This window comes from Mastomys coucha, unplaced genomic scaffold, assembly GCF_008632895.1.
Source record: "Mastomys coucha isolate ucsf_1 unplaced genomic scaffold, UCSF_Mcou_1 pScaffold1, whole genome shotgun sequence".
Classification (NCBI taxonomy): domain Eukaryota; kingdom Metazoa; phylum Chordata; class Mammalia; order Rodentia; family Muridae; genus Mastomys; species Mastomys coucha.
The window spans coordinates 67,261,622-67,275,885 of record NW_022196891.1 but is presented as its reverse complement, the minus strand read 5'-3'; the positions used below and the strand labels follow the sequence as shown (position 1 = coordinate 67,275,885).

The following is a 14,264-nucleotide window of genomic DNA, read 5'->3' as shown; positions in this document are numbered from 1 at the left end:
AACCAGATTAACACTTATTCATTAAACAAACAAAACATTTAAGATGAAAACAGAAGGAACAACATATGCCCATTCTTCTTGTTTGTTGTTGGGAGATCTTTGGCAAGTGTAAAACATATGGGTGTGCAATTATATGTAACACATCCTTCAGAGATTTTTGTAGATAGGAAGTAGGAAGGGGCAAAAGAAGGAGATATTCATAGCAACAAAAATATGCTGAGAAATCATTTTTGTATTCCTTTTTAATATACCTGTGAGCATACACATAAATTTGTAAGCGTATACACTCTGGGGAGGATTTGTAGTTTAACAAATAATTAAACAAATTTTAAAAGTATCCAGGACCTTATAACATGTCATCAGTTAAACTTTGATCTTGAATCTCCAGGATTCTTTTTAACTCCTTTATTATAGATCAAAACGATTCAAGAGCTTAGATCAAGAAGCCAGAAGTTTCTAAGTAGGAGATTTAGCACAGTCTCTGCAGGCAAACAGGCCCTCCACATGGTTTAATTTTCCTAGGCAAAAAAAGTAAAAAATGACTTCCAGGGCACTAATATCTTTTATAGATCAGGTTTCTTTCTGAGGCAAATTACTCTTCATCTCCTGCTTTGAAGAATGGTTAAAATATACCATTAAAGCTTACTCATGCATTCAAAGTATATTATTTTAATAAATAAATATGTAAGCCCACATGGGAATGAAATCCTATGCTATTTATTTGCATTCCAGAAGAATTCTTGAACCATCTGTAGGAAAGATTATTACCTTCCCTGCAGGGTACTTACTCAACTCTTTGCAGATTTCAGAACATCTGAAAAAACTATTGAAGATGGAGATGGTATTTCTTTGAATTTTTTTGGCCCTTAGCCTTACTCCATCGACTTGGGGTCAATAAACTAAAATGGTTACTTCACTCCAAGGAAGATATTAACACACGGGTTCATCAGCAAAACCTGTGAAGAAAATAAAAATCCCAATGGAAATCCCATACTACATTGCTAGACGTCTAGGGCTCTCAGTTGTGTTGTGGACTGGCCCTAGGTCCAGAAAACATATGAGTACCCATATCTTTCTTGTCAGTACATAGATGGGCTAGAAGGTTTTTATACCCTTTAGTAGTTCTCATGATCTACCCTTAGAATATCTCTGTTCCAGTTCTCAGTCATGACATCTCTCTCTTCATTACTCTTGCTTCTTTATCTAAAAACTGAGTCCAATCTAGGTAGTCCTGCACTGCCTACCTAACGGACTTACTGAGTCACACACAGTACAACTCAGGGCCTATACAGGCCTAAGAAACAAGAACTACAGTCCATGAATGACAGTCATGCCTTTCCAGCCGGTGAAGCTCTTGAGGGACAGTGGCCAGGAAAGATCTGTTTTCCACGTTAAAACTGAGTCAGAGGAAATGGAGCTGAATTGTTCTAAGGACCCTGAGTCAGTTGCTAAAATACACATTACATTTTTTTTTTGTGGGTTGCTGAAGGTCTGTTGTGGAATTTCTGTTCTTGATGACCTCACAAACCAAAGATCCCGCTGAAAGGTCATGCAGCAGGAAAGTGGATGCCAGCTACCTTCCAACTGACTTCTTGTCCCATCTCAGATATTATCAATGTTCCCATCTGAGCGGTTGTACTTAAACTAAATTGAAGTCTATGTCTCTGGCTGAAAGTGCCAGTCCATGGCATTCCAAGCGAGATATCCATAAGGAAAGATGAAATTGTATTTGCTTGAATATTATTTTCTTTCAAGTTTCCCACATAGCCTTCCTGAAAAGGAAAGGTACCTGGGAGGAAGCAGGATACTAGGCTGGCTCACCATCTCAGATCAGAAGAGGGCAAATATGGGCAGAAAGCAAGTATGATAAAAAAGATTGCAGAGCCAAGAGAATTCCTGTGAAGGATAGACCTGGGAAGATACTGATCTAGCCCTCACTTAATAGGTGTGGATACTGTAGACTAAAACCATGATCCAGATTACCGGAGTGCACAGTTGCAAATTGGAAATTGGAGCAGCATCCTAGGTTTAATAAGGTCTGACCCGGGTATCATTGCCACTGTCCGGAAGACTAAATTATGGGTAGTATTCAGAGAGATGGGCAGGTTTAGGGTTTCCTACATAACCCAGAAGGGCCAGCGTGTCTCTTACACGTCCCTTTCTTTGCCAGGTCCATTGCAACAACATGTTTGCTAAAGGTGTGAAGATCTTTAAAGAGGTCCAGTGCTACTTCCGCTCTGAAGCCAGTGAGTGGGAACCCACTGCTGTCTCCTTTCCCCTGCTCCTGGATGATGTGAACCCCAGTGCTCGGTTTGTCACGGTGCCCCTCCACCATCGAATGGCTAGTGCCATCAAATGCCAGTACCATTTTGCCGACACGTGGATGATGTTCAGCGAGATCACTTTCCAATCAGGTAGAAAACCTTGGGCCCCACAGGGAAGAGAGTGGGTTGATGCAGGAGATGGGGACGGCATCCGTGCTGCCTCCTCCCAGGTCTCTGAGAGGAGCAGGGTTTCCCAGATGCCTTACAGCTTTTGGAAATAGAGAATCCTTTGTGTTTCTAGTTTTAATTTATGTAATTAGAAGGAACCACAGTGGAACAGTACAAACTATTAGATTCGTTTATATGTTTGTCTAGAAAAGATTCATGCCAAAAGATTGCTAAAATGTGCCAAAAGCTATCCAAATTAAGACTATTGATGGGAGGCATTTAAGTACTATCAAAGAATTCAGATAAAAATTTCTAAAAATTATGTACAGAAGTAAAGAGGACAATGGACCCCTATCACTTATTTTTATTATTAATCTTTTGCCACTTTTGTTTATTCTTTGCCACTTTTGTTTATTCTTTCGTGCTGCAGTATTTGATGACAAATCTGAAACATATTTAGGTTTATTACTAGCTTGGAATACGTCTAAGAAAATATTTTCTTGAATACAATGTCATTATAACAACTCAAAAAAAAATTACCAGTACATTCTAAAAATGACTCAATTGTCCTCGAGTAAATAGTAGGGTTCATGGAAACCGTGTTCTGCACCGAGCCTTGAGAAGTTAAATGGAATTTTTGACTTTGTCTTTGCCATTGGGTTTTACTTTGGAAGACTAAAATGGCCTTTTAGAATTAATCCAAAGTATTGCCAAGCCTAAGCAGTCATGAAGAGCAGGGAACAAAACCAGGGCTTCCCAAAGTGCCAAAGCTGTGAAGCTGCATCTGCCCCGAAAGAAAAGCACAAGCATAGAAGAAAATGATAGGGAGACAGAGAAAAACCTAGCCGTGGATGAGACAGAGAATAATCTAGCCGTGGATGAGACAGAGAATAACCTAGCCGTGGATGAGACAGAGAATAACCTAGCCGTGGATGAGACAGAGAATAATCTAGCCGTGGATGAGACAGAGAATAACCTAGCTGTGGATGAGACAGAGAATAACCTAGCCATGGATGAGACAGAGAAAAACCTAGCTGTGGATTAGAAGATAAGACCCTTCCTGGCTTGATTCTTTTTTCATAATTTTGGTTGTGAGCTTAGCCTTTAATGACTGAGCCACCTGTCCGACCCCTGACTTGATACCTTCCTTTCTTTCTTCCTTCCTTCCTTCCTTCCTTCCTTTCTTCCTTCCTTCCTTCCTTCCTTTCTTTCTTTCTTTCTTTCTTTCTTTCTTTCTTTCTTTCTCTCTTTCTTTCTTTCTTTAAAATATGTCATTCTTATTTATATATTTATAATGTATACAGTATTACAATATTTTGCCTGCATTTATGCCTGCAAGCCAGGAGAGGGCACCAGGCCTCATTAAAGATGGTTGTGAGTCACCATGTGATTGCTGGGAATTGAACTCAGGACCTCTGGAAGAGCAGACAGTGCTCTTAACCTCTGAGCCATCTCTCCAGCCCCATGATATGTTTCTAAAAAAGAAAATTTCAAGATGGTTCATTTATTAGGCTATGCTAATAGGGTAAGAGGATGTGTACATATTTAGAAAGCATTGGTACCTAAATGCTGTCTATGCCAATGTAATTTAAAAGCAAACAGACTAATTAGTTCATACAATGTATTCAGAGCAGAGCTGTATATGCTCAAAAGAGGGGGTGCTTAGATTGTAATAATCAGAAGATAAATAAATGCTATCCTTGGAAATCATCTGAGTGAACACACAGGTGTCCACCCACTTGTATTCTTGGGTATTCTTGGCAGAGCAATTGGCACATTTGTCTTATTTTGGCCAAGCACAGCTTGGACTAAGTTTTAGATTCCTAGGATTCTCTTAAACTTCAAATTGTATGTCTTGGAAATGTTATTTTCTTCTAGGTTCTTGAGAACGTAATTTAACATATATAGTTGACACCAGAAACTCCTTATTTGTATAATAATGCTAAGAAGAAAAATTAGTGTTTGTTGAAAGAATACCGTGTACAAGACACATTTATATGAGAAATCAGAGGTAAAAATTGATTACCAATGTCAATGAGACAATTACACTTTGGAGTCTGTTTTTGAAAGTTACAGTCTCACAGTAAAGGGCACTCAAAGACAGTTTTCTATTTCTAGGGATGGATAAAGTCTTAAGTTGAGAGTTAGGACAATGAAGCACAGTGAAAAAAATCCCTTTAGGAAACAATTTAAATTGTTCAATTTCTTTATTGTTTAATTGATTAAACTCTTGGGAGGAAAGACTGTCTTCACACTAGGTTTATTCATGCCCATATGTCCACTGAATTCTCTCTACATATTGTTGAATCTAGGTCCTCTTTCCATGCATATTTTATGATGACCTATAACCACAGCCCTGTGAAACACCATGTGCTAATGTTTTATATTGGGACAATAAATAATATTTACAACAATTTTGTTTTTGCACCAGAAAAAAATCTCTTTACTTGTACAGGTAGTTATATTTTATTGAATGTATTTGTGGATTCATTCTTATTTTGTTTTTCATAGACATTATACATTTTTGCATTTACAGCCTGCAGTGTAAGGAGTTAATACATGTATAATTTTTAAGAACATTATGGTAACCCACTCTATTAATTTTTACAATGTTCTAGCTGTCACACTACCTTCAGATGTGCCATTGCCTGGCTGTCTGCTCCCAGTCTCTAATTCACTCTTGTTCTGTGACAGATGCTGCAATGTATAATAACTCTGGAGCCCTTCCCACATCCCCTATGGCACCCACCACCTATGGTATGTGTAATTAGTAACTGTACACTGTTAAGATGAAGTCACCCACTGGAAGACAAAGAAGGGTAGAGATTGCAACTCTTTTACTGTGTGTGAGTGGCTTGATTCCATGTGGCTCTGAACGAATATTTGTGTGGTAAAGGAAGGACAGTCCATCCCCAAAGTTACTCTCATTTGTCACCATTCATGAGTTTCTTCAGCTGAGAGGGGCAGGATCTAGAGTGTTCCAACTGTCCCATGACTGATTAAGAAGCTTGGAGGAGAAACAAGGAAGGACATATTCCTAAATGAGACTGTCACAGTGATCTCATGAGCAAGGAGTCCATGGAACAAAATCTTTTCTCTCAGTAGATGAACATGCAAAGATACACTCTTTGCTTGGAGAAGTCACTGGCTATAACAGCCAGCAATCTGGAAATATGTTTGATTGGGTTTCTTCGGAGATGAATGGCTCTCTTGGCCCATCTCCAAGAATGAAGAGTACAACTCGTTCCTCGCCTATACTTCCATGAGCCTGCACCAGACCATGACAACAGAGATAAAATGTAGGAATATGTATGGAAACTGCTTACTATTTAGTCTGAGACACAGAGAGAGGGAGGGTGGTGACCCATGGAGGGAGATTGTAGGGAATAGGAGCAAAGTGATAAGCTGGAGCAATAAAAACCATAATAAATATGAGGATGGAACTTTCTGGAATTCTCCTGAATGAACAGGGATGGTTTCCACGCTCTTCTCTAGCCCCCACGGCTCTCATTGGCCCTAGGAAGTGATTATTTTCTCTGCCTTCTCTAATTGGTCACAGATCCCATGCTTAAAGTCGATGATAGCAACACTCGGATCCTGATTGGTTGCTTGGTGGCCATCATCTTCATCCTGCTGGCTATCATCGTCATCATCCTGTGGAGGCAGTTCTGGCAGAAGATGCTAGAAAAGGTGAGGATGTACAGTATGAACAGGAAGCCATGCTTCCATTTCCTGTACTGCCATGAGACCGGGAGCAAAGGTCACATTCCAAAAAGTTCTAAGTGGCTGATGAGTACTTTGAGGCAACCAAGAAGCATCAGTGTGGAAAGGCTGTTGAAGTGAGCCCAGAAAGGGATTAGCCCAGTCTAGGTTCTCATTTTCAGAAAGAAGATTTTGGAATCTGCCTTCTAATCTTAGGAAAGTGTTTCTAGTACTTTAATGTATTAGAACTCAACTTGGACATTTCCTATGAAGAATCCTGTTTATTGGGTTTGAAGATGAGTGCAGGCACCTGTGTGTGTTTTCAGCATGGTATAATTCTGATGGCCAGCCAAGGTTGAGGGTCACTTTTGATCCTGTTAACCTTTTTGAGCTTTTCTAAACCCTTGGTCCTTTTGTTTTTTGATGTCAGATTACTTATTTTTCCTGTTGCTGTGGCCAAATATCTGACCAAAGGCAACTTAAGGATGGCTTTATTTTATACCATGACTTAAGAGAGTAGACAGTCTACCATGGCAGGGAAGGGATGGTAGTAGGAAGGAAGCCGCCAGGTACCTTGTGCTGACAGCTAGGAAGCAGAAAGAAGTGGATGCTGGTATTCAGCTTGCCATTTCCTTTTTATTCAGTCTGGTATGCCAGTCTATAGGATGGCACTGCCTACATTCTGGGTAGGTCTTCCTTGCTCAGCTAACCCTTCCTGGAAATACCTTTCTTCATATGCATAATTATGCATCTGAGGTGACTCTAAAATCCATGAAGTTGACAGTGAAGCTTAAACATCTCTCTCTCTCTCTCTCTCTCTCTGTGTATGTGTGTGTGTAAAACTTAGCTTTATTAATACTCAAATAATTTATCACCATCTTAATCCTATTTCTTTATGTACTTGCAGGTTATGATTATATATATATATATATATATATATATATATATATATATATATCCCTGAATTCTTCAAATTACTGAGTCAAATGACATGAATAGTTTTGGTATTTATATATGTGTATGTGTTAAATATTATGCTATATAATATTTTAATATATAAAGCCTTACTTCTCATGCTTGTTTTTTTTTTTGTTTTTTTTTGTTTTTTGTTTTGTTCTGGGGGCAGTCTCTTGGTGTAGGCCTGGATAACCTGATATTGTAGATCAGGATGGCCTTGAACATGCCATGATTCTCCTGCCTGTGTTTTTCCTGAGGGATGTCTCATAAGCATGCACTGGCACATTCAGCTTACACATGTTACTTTATATGAGACTCTGGACAATGACTGCATGGACTAGATTTAGCTTGTTTTGATGAGATAATACATACTCGAGGGGGAAACTGTGCTCTATATTTTTTTTTCAATTGTCCAAAATTGTTATATTTTACCAATGATAAGGATGAGGATCTATAATTCTTCTTGGCTTCTTGATCAGCAAAGAACCTCAATGGACAATGCTGCTGAGTAATTATTCATGTTTTGATCTATTGAAATGATTCTGGCTTTAGCCCTTTCTGATCCATGGCTAGGGGTCTGCAGCAGCTGGAAGAAAGTCATTGACTTTGGAGACCAACTCTTGTACCAGAAGAGGAGCAGGACACCACGAGAAGGGTCTTGAATCTCTAGATTTCCTAGTCTGTAGGGTACAAGAGAAAGGACTCACTTCAGATTTTTGAGGCGCAATCTAGCAAGTCACCCGTGGTCCTTCCTGACCTGCTCTACATTCAGGTTACAAAGTTAGTTTTAAGGATTTGGGGCAGGAACATTTCATAGAAGAGGAATTCTCTTTGCATCTCATAAAGACCTTAACATCAGACATAAAACACAAGTTAAAGCCTTCAGTCCATCAACAGAATCTAAAGAGTTGAAACAGACTACAGAGCATCCTCTCAATGGCGTGTTTCAAGGTGCCAATGGGAAGTGCTAAGCATTTTCCTCTTTCAGAAGGCTGAAACACACTCATATCTAAATGGGTAACTGCAACATGAAGGTAGCAAACAGGAAGTTCATGGCAGAAGAAGCTGATTGACTAAGGTTTCAGTCAACTGCTTGAGGCTAACACATGCTCTTGGAAAACATATTTGTATTGGTTCCTTGAGAAGTTGATATAATGTGTTTTGATCATGTCTATCTGCCCTACTCTTCCCTGAACTCCTCCCAGATCTAATGTCACCTCTCCCACCCCTCTCAACTTCTTATCTTTCCTTTTTCTTTTCTAAAAATAACCTACTGTGTATTCATGTTGTGCTGCTGATGTAGTCATGGGTGTAGGATTATCCACTGGAGGGTGGTCAACCTAGCAGAAGTTACAACCTTCAAGAAAGCAGACTGACTCTCCTTGAGAAGGGTATTTCCTCTGTTAGGGGTGGAGACCTAGTGTATGCTCCTGTTGAATAGTATAGTAGAGATACATTCTACTTGAAGGAAAAACAAGAATCTATATTCTCTACTCTGGACTCTTTCCCCCTCTTTATTTGATCTAGAATTTACCACATCTCTTGGGGTCTTTTTTTTTTTCTGAAATCTGCTAGACCATCTTCCTCATCTGGGAGATGAAAGCTGGTCTGGGAAGCAGATTTTGCCTTTGGATCTTTAACTCAGTCTTTCAAGAAACTCTTTCTACCACTGTACACAGCCCTATAGAATGACTCACAGTTTCCTGGAATGACATTCTGGATTTCTTGCTAAGATAATATCTATTTTTTTGTCTATGTGGGAAAGCTTATAGACACATACCAACAGCATTACTAAACATAATTTTTAGTCCATAACATTTTTTGTGGATACTTTTGATGGTGTCTTCAGCCATACTTCTTTGAGAAAGTCAACCCATATTTAGAGAGAACCTACTATATGCTGGACTCCATGTTTGTTCTTAGTATGTTACTGCAACAAAGGACTGTTCAGTCTAGTAGAAAGATCTAAGATGCTGCCTTTCGGTGTTGATTAAAATGGAGCATTTTACATGTTCAGACTCTGTACTGGCTGGTTTTGTGTGTCAACTTGACACAGGCTGGAGTTATCACAGAGAAGGGAGTTTCAGTTGGGGAAGTACTTCCATGAGATCCAGCTGTGGGGCATTTTCTCAATTAGTGATCAAGGGGGGAGGGCCCCTTCTTGGTGGTACCATCCCCGGGCTGGAGGTCTTGGGTTCTATAAGAGAGCAGGCTGAGCAAGCCAGGAGAAGCAAGCCAGTAAGGAACATCTCTCCATGGCCTCTGCGTCAGCTCCTGCTTCCTGACTTGCTTGAGTTCCAGTCCTGACTTCCTCTAGTGATCAACAGCAAGATGGAAGTAAGCTGAATAAACCTTTTCCTCCACAACTTGCTTCTTGGTCATGATGTTTGTGCAGGAATAGAAACCCTGACTAAGACAGACTCAAATACTACATCCATTAGATGCTAGCTGTTTTCTTTCACTGGGGCTGGCAGTTACATGAGATGCCATGCAACTGCAGCTGGTTCTTCGCCAGTTTCTCTTCTTGCATTAGATGTAGCTCATCATTCTGTTTGGGGGTTAGTAAAACCTAGCATGTTATTCTAATCTATAATACTAGGGGGATCAGACACACTGTTAATTTAGCATGTTTTAGAACTACCAAGTTAATGGACATTTCAGTTTATGTTTACACAGATCAAAGGGTTAAAACACAAGTTGACAAAACCTGTTATTTAATAGAATTCACACAACTCTAAAAACCAGAGAAAGTATTTGGCTGCTTATAGGATCTCATTGCGTTGTGTAAATGATGCTGGCAAGTGCTTCATGGAAGCTTATGAATGTTGCCAACACAGGAGATAGATGGATACATTCTGCCATCTGAAGAGGAAACTATTGCTAAATTTCTGCAACACAGGAATCCATGGCACCAGCCTGCCTCCCTGTCAGCTGCGGTGTTCCTGGGGGGTTGAAGGTATGAACGGAGGAGGAAGGCTGGATTTTAGAAAGCAAGAGCGATGATCCTCTCTATCCATGACTTTCAGGCTTCACGAAGGATGCTGGATGATGAAATGACAGTCAGCCTTTCCCTGCCCAGCGAGTCCAGCATGTTCAATAACAACCGCTCCTCATCACCAAGTGAACAGGAGTCCAACTCTACTTATGATCGAATCTTCCCCCTTCGCCCCGACTACCAGGAGCCATCCAGACTGATTCGAAAGCTCCCAGAGTTTGCTCCAGGAGAGGAGGAGTCTGGTGAGGATGAAAGCATGGGCAGGGGATTGAGGGAGAAGCTTTGATTGATACTATGTAGGCGCAATACTCTTGCTGCAAGTGAGCCAAAGCCAATAGTCTGGGCCAGCCTCTGCAGAAGTGTACAGTCTGTCTCTAGGTTTGGTTGCTGCTGCTTCTAGTCTATTGTGATGCTCTTCCTTTTATTCTTAACATAAGATGTTCAGAGGGACTCCACTCACAAAAATGTCAAAGTGTCACTGAGGTGTCACCAGAGGGAACTGAGCAGCCTCATCCAGATAACCTTCTTGTTCTGTGTGTAATGGAAGAGAAGGCCCATTCTGGGCTCACCTGAGAACAGACTTTACTGGGGTAAATTTTAGACTGGGAATTACAGTTGGAGGAGAAACGAGAGATGAAGCCAAAGGCATTCTATATCTCTGGGTAGCTCTCTGAATAATTGAAAGGCTTACTTTGTTGACTTCTTTTTGGTAAATACTCAATATACTAGTATAAGATTTTTGTTTTTATAGTAAACACGCTTTTGGCTTTTCTCAGTAAAAGTATTGAATAAAGTGCATAAGGCAAATTGCTTCAAAGTCCAGCCCCCCCTTGAAAAGTGCTACAGGGTGACATCAGAAGTGGTACTGGGTCACTGATGGTATCCTCAGAAGCTGTCCATTGTCATCAGCCTAGAAGTGACAGAATTAGTAGCAGAGGACTTATATTTAGGACAGGAAGGCCTGAGCCAGCTGATGTGACTAAATAGAAAAATAGAAGCTTATTAGAGAAGAAATGTGCTGAAAGGAAAAAGGAAATTAACCCATTTTAATCACTGATTTGGTAAAAATCATAGGAAGAGACCAATGAATTCATCTAATTCCTAGAAACAGCAAGACTAAAGACTACATATAAGCTTATTTTCTTAACAGAACCAAAGAAATTAACCTATTTACTAAGGTCCGCATCTCCCATATCAGTCATATTCTAACTTTCTACAATTATGGTACATGGTAAACGTGATTTTATAAATTCAATATGAAGTTGTTTTCTTCCCTCAACTGGACTGTTAAATTAATGGCAGCATTCTGAAATTAAGGAAATTTGCTATTCAACCTTCAACCTCCAAGAGTTATGTCCTGATACAGGAGCATAAGTCTTCCTAAGGCTTAGCCCCACAAGTCCACAGATTAGTCAGGGAACTTGTTCATGACGGTGCCTTGTAGGAAAAATGAAAAACAAAATGGCAGCCTACATTCTGAAGTCCAAAAGGAAGGTGCCTAGAGGAAGCACCACTGCCCACAAGGGAGCATGTATGAAGAGGGCTAGGCTGCCATGGGGCCGAGTTCTCACTATCCTCTCAGATCTTCTTAAAGCCCTTGGGTACCAGACTCAGGGCCCATGTCTTCTCAGGCTGCAGTGGTGTTGTGAAGCCAGCCCAGCCCAATGGACCTGAGGGTGTGCCCCACTATGCAGAAGCCGACATAGTGAATCTCCAGGGAGTGACAGGTGGCAACACTTATTCTGTCCCGGCTGTCACCATGGACCTGCTCTCGGGAAAAGATGTGGCTGTGGAAGAGTTCCCCAGGAAACTGTTGGCCTTCAAGGAGAAGCTGGGAGAAGGCCAGTTTGGGGAGGTGAGTTAATCTTTGGAATGAGATACTCCTCCCTCCCCCCCAGAGCTTAATGACATGAAGAAAGTGGACAGATAAAAAGGATCAGTAAAACAAGTTTCTATCTCTAGAAGTAAACTCTCAGCTGAAGGTCTCCCTTGTTTGTCTACATTGCTCTCAAGATAGTTAATGGTCAATCTCATCTTTGTGTAAGAGCTGTGGATTTTCTAGGACTTCTGTTTTTTATATAAAAATTTTAAGGGAAGAGAATCACAAGAGTTCAGCTATCCTGAAAAATACTCAATGCTTTCAAAAACTGTTTACAATAGGTTTCTATGGGTGGGGCTCATGGATATCATCATCTCTTGTGGATTATCTAGGAACACCCTGTTGCTTGCTACAATTTTTTTCTCCTAATGAGAGTTATATGTCAAAATGGTAAAACAAAACAAAACAAAAAACCAACCTCACCCCTGTTTTGGTCCTGGAATTAACCACCAAGGAATGAAATCACCGCAAGATAAGGAGGCAACCTCTTCTGAGTTGGTCTCTGAATGATGCATGAAATATTAGGCCCTTTACTCTTACGTAAATCATCAGAACCTTCAGAGAATTCAGAGCAATGCTCTCGGCTGTCACTGGAATCCTTGAATCCTGTCATCTAAGTGTTATATTATCAAATGAAACACTTGGTTTCCAATGAATATGTTGTTGACTTCCAGTAGGATTGAGTATTCTCCCTCTGGGAGGTTTGGTGTTAGAGAAGGCAGAGGGACCCCCAACATTCGTCTGTACTGTCACATGGACTCATTCTTTCCCTTGGGTTGAAATTCTATGTTCACTATACTATTGCTAATACCTAGACATAATTTACAACATTCTCCTCACCCTATGGGTTTATTTTAGGAAATTGCCTTATGTTTTATATGACCAAGGGATTAACTTTCTCAATTCAAAGTTGAAGCAATTATGTTAAATGTTATTTTCTAGTGTAGTTATGATATGATAAAATACTATATTATAGTCACTCCTTCCCATATCAATATTCCATTCAATATACATTTCTTTGGTAGGGTACTGATGTATCAGATTAGCTGGGTATTTTAGCATTGTTTATTAATTTTAACAATTACCTGAATCAAAGCTATGTCATCCATAGCCTCTTATTGGTCTCTGGTTATTTTTCCTGAGTCATAAGAGTTAGTTTATCTCCAGGACATGCCCAGCAAGAATACTGAGGCATCTCCAGGAGACAGGTTGATGCTGAGACTAGATGACTTTTGTCTAGGTTCATCTCTGTGAAGTGGAGGGGATGGAAAAATTCAAAGACAAAGATTTTGCACTAGATGTCAGTGCCAACCAGCCTGTCCTGGTGGCCGTGAAAATGCTCCGAGCAGATGCCAACAAGAATGCCAGGTCTGTGGTCTGCATTTTGAATTTTCCTTTGTTTACCTCATGGTTAGGATGAGGAATATCCCTGAACATTTCCTGAGCTTTTATTTTTCTTTCCTCTCTTGAGATGGGAAGGGTTGTGAGCGGTCTCACAAGCCCATTATTAGGCTTCAGACTTCCTATGGTGGCCAGAAGTGCCCATCTTTTTCTCTGTCTCTTTCAAACACAAATGTATCTATTTATATTATACTCACTATATACTTACTTAAGTCCTCTCACCCAGTGCACACAACAGCCCAAATATATTCTTCCCTCATGAACCCCAGCTATAATGTTGAATGTCACCCTCCCCGCTAGCTGGCTTTTCCTAATGGCAAACACCTTCCTATCTACATCTTTGAACTTTCCATTTTCCCACATCTCTGTTCACATGCTCACCCTGTGTTTTCTCTTTTATGCTCCTTTTCTTCTATGTTCAGCAGCCCCTCACAAAAGAGAAGCTACTTCTACTTGGAAACACATCCGTGGACCTCTGAGCAAAAGAATCCACACAGTCCTTTAACAGGTTTCCAAACTGGCTAGTAGTCTCTTGGATCCTTTGCTACATACACTGCAGTCTGCAGAACACTGCATTGCTCTCTCACAGCCTTTCCATTACAGCCATGGTGAGTTCACCCTCACCCAGAGAGGCATGCTGGTGGAAAACTACTTGTGTCCCAGAGAAACCTGAACATCTGGATACCACATGCATCTTCCCATGCGTGTTGGCTTGATAAGTCTTGCTGATACTCACCCCAAGAGGAAGTTTATTATTTCTATTTCCCTAAGTTATTGTAAATTCCAAAAATGATGATAGGTTTCATTAAAAGTCTTACAGTGGGCAGGATGTGGACTGAAGAGGAGACGAAGGTGAGGAAATGGAACTGTGTGGGCTTTCCCACTTTAACCAAGAGCT

General features: G+C 40.4%; 1 protein-coding gene across 3 annotated transcripts in view; it reads left to right on the top strand.

The window, feature by feature from the left end:
- The window catches only part of Ddr2 (discoidin domain receptor tyrosine kinase 2), a 133,080-nt gene that overhangs the window by 106,103 nt on the left and 12,713 nt on the right, over window positions 1-14,264 (top strand). For all 3 annotated transcript variants that reach the window (XM_031388712.1, XM_031388704.1, XM_031388720.1), the window contains exons 9-14: window positions 2,171-2,414; window positions 5,127-5,189; window positions 5,992-6,122; window positions 10,118-10,328; window positions 11,718-11,941; window positions 13,206-13,333. In XM_031388712.1, the coding sequence (XP_031244572.1) occupies window positions 2,171-2,414; window positions 5,127-5,189; window positions 5,992-6,122; window positions 10,118-10,328; window positions 11,718-11,941; window positions 13,206-13,333 (1,001 nt within the window). The remainder of the gene's footprint in view (window positions 1-2,170; window positions 2,415-5,126; window positions 5,190-5,991; window positions 6,123-10,117; window positions 10,329-11,717; window positions 11,942-13,205; window positions 13,334-14,264) is intronic.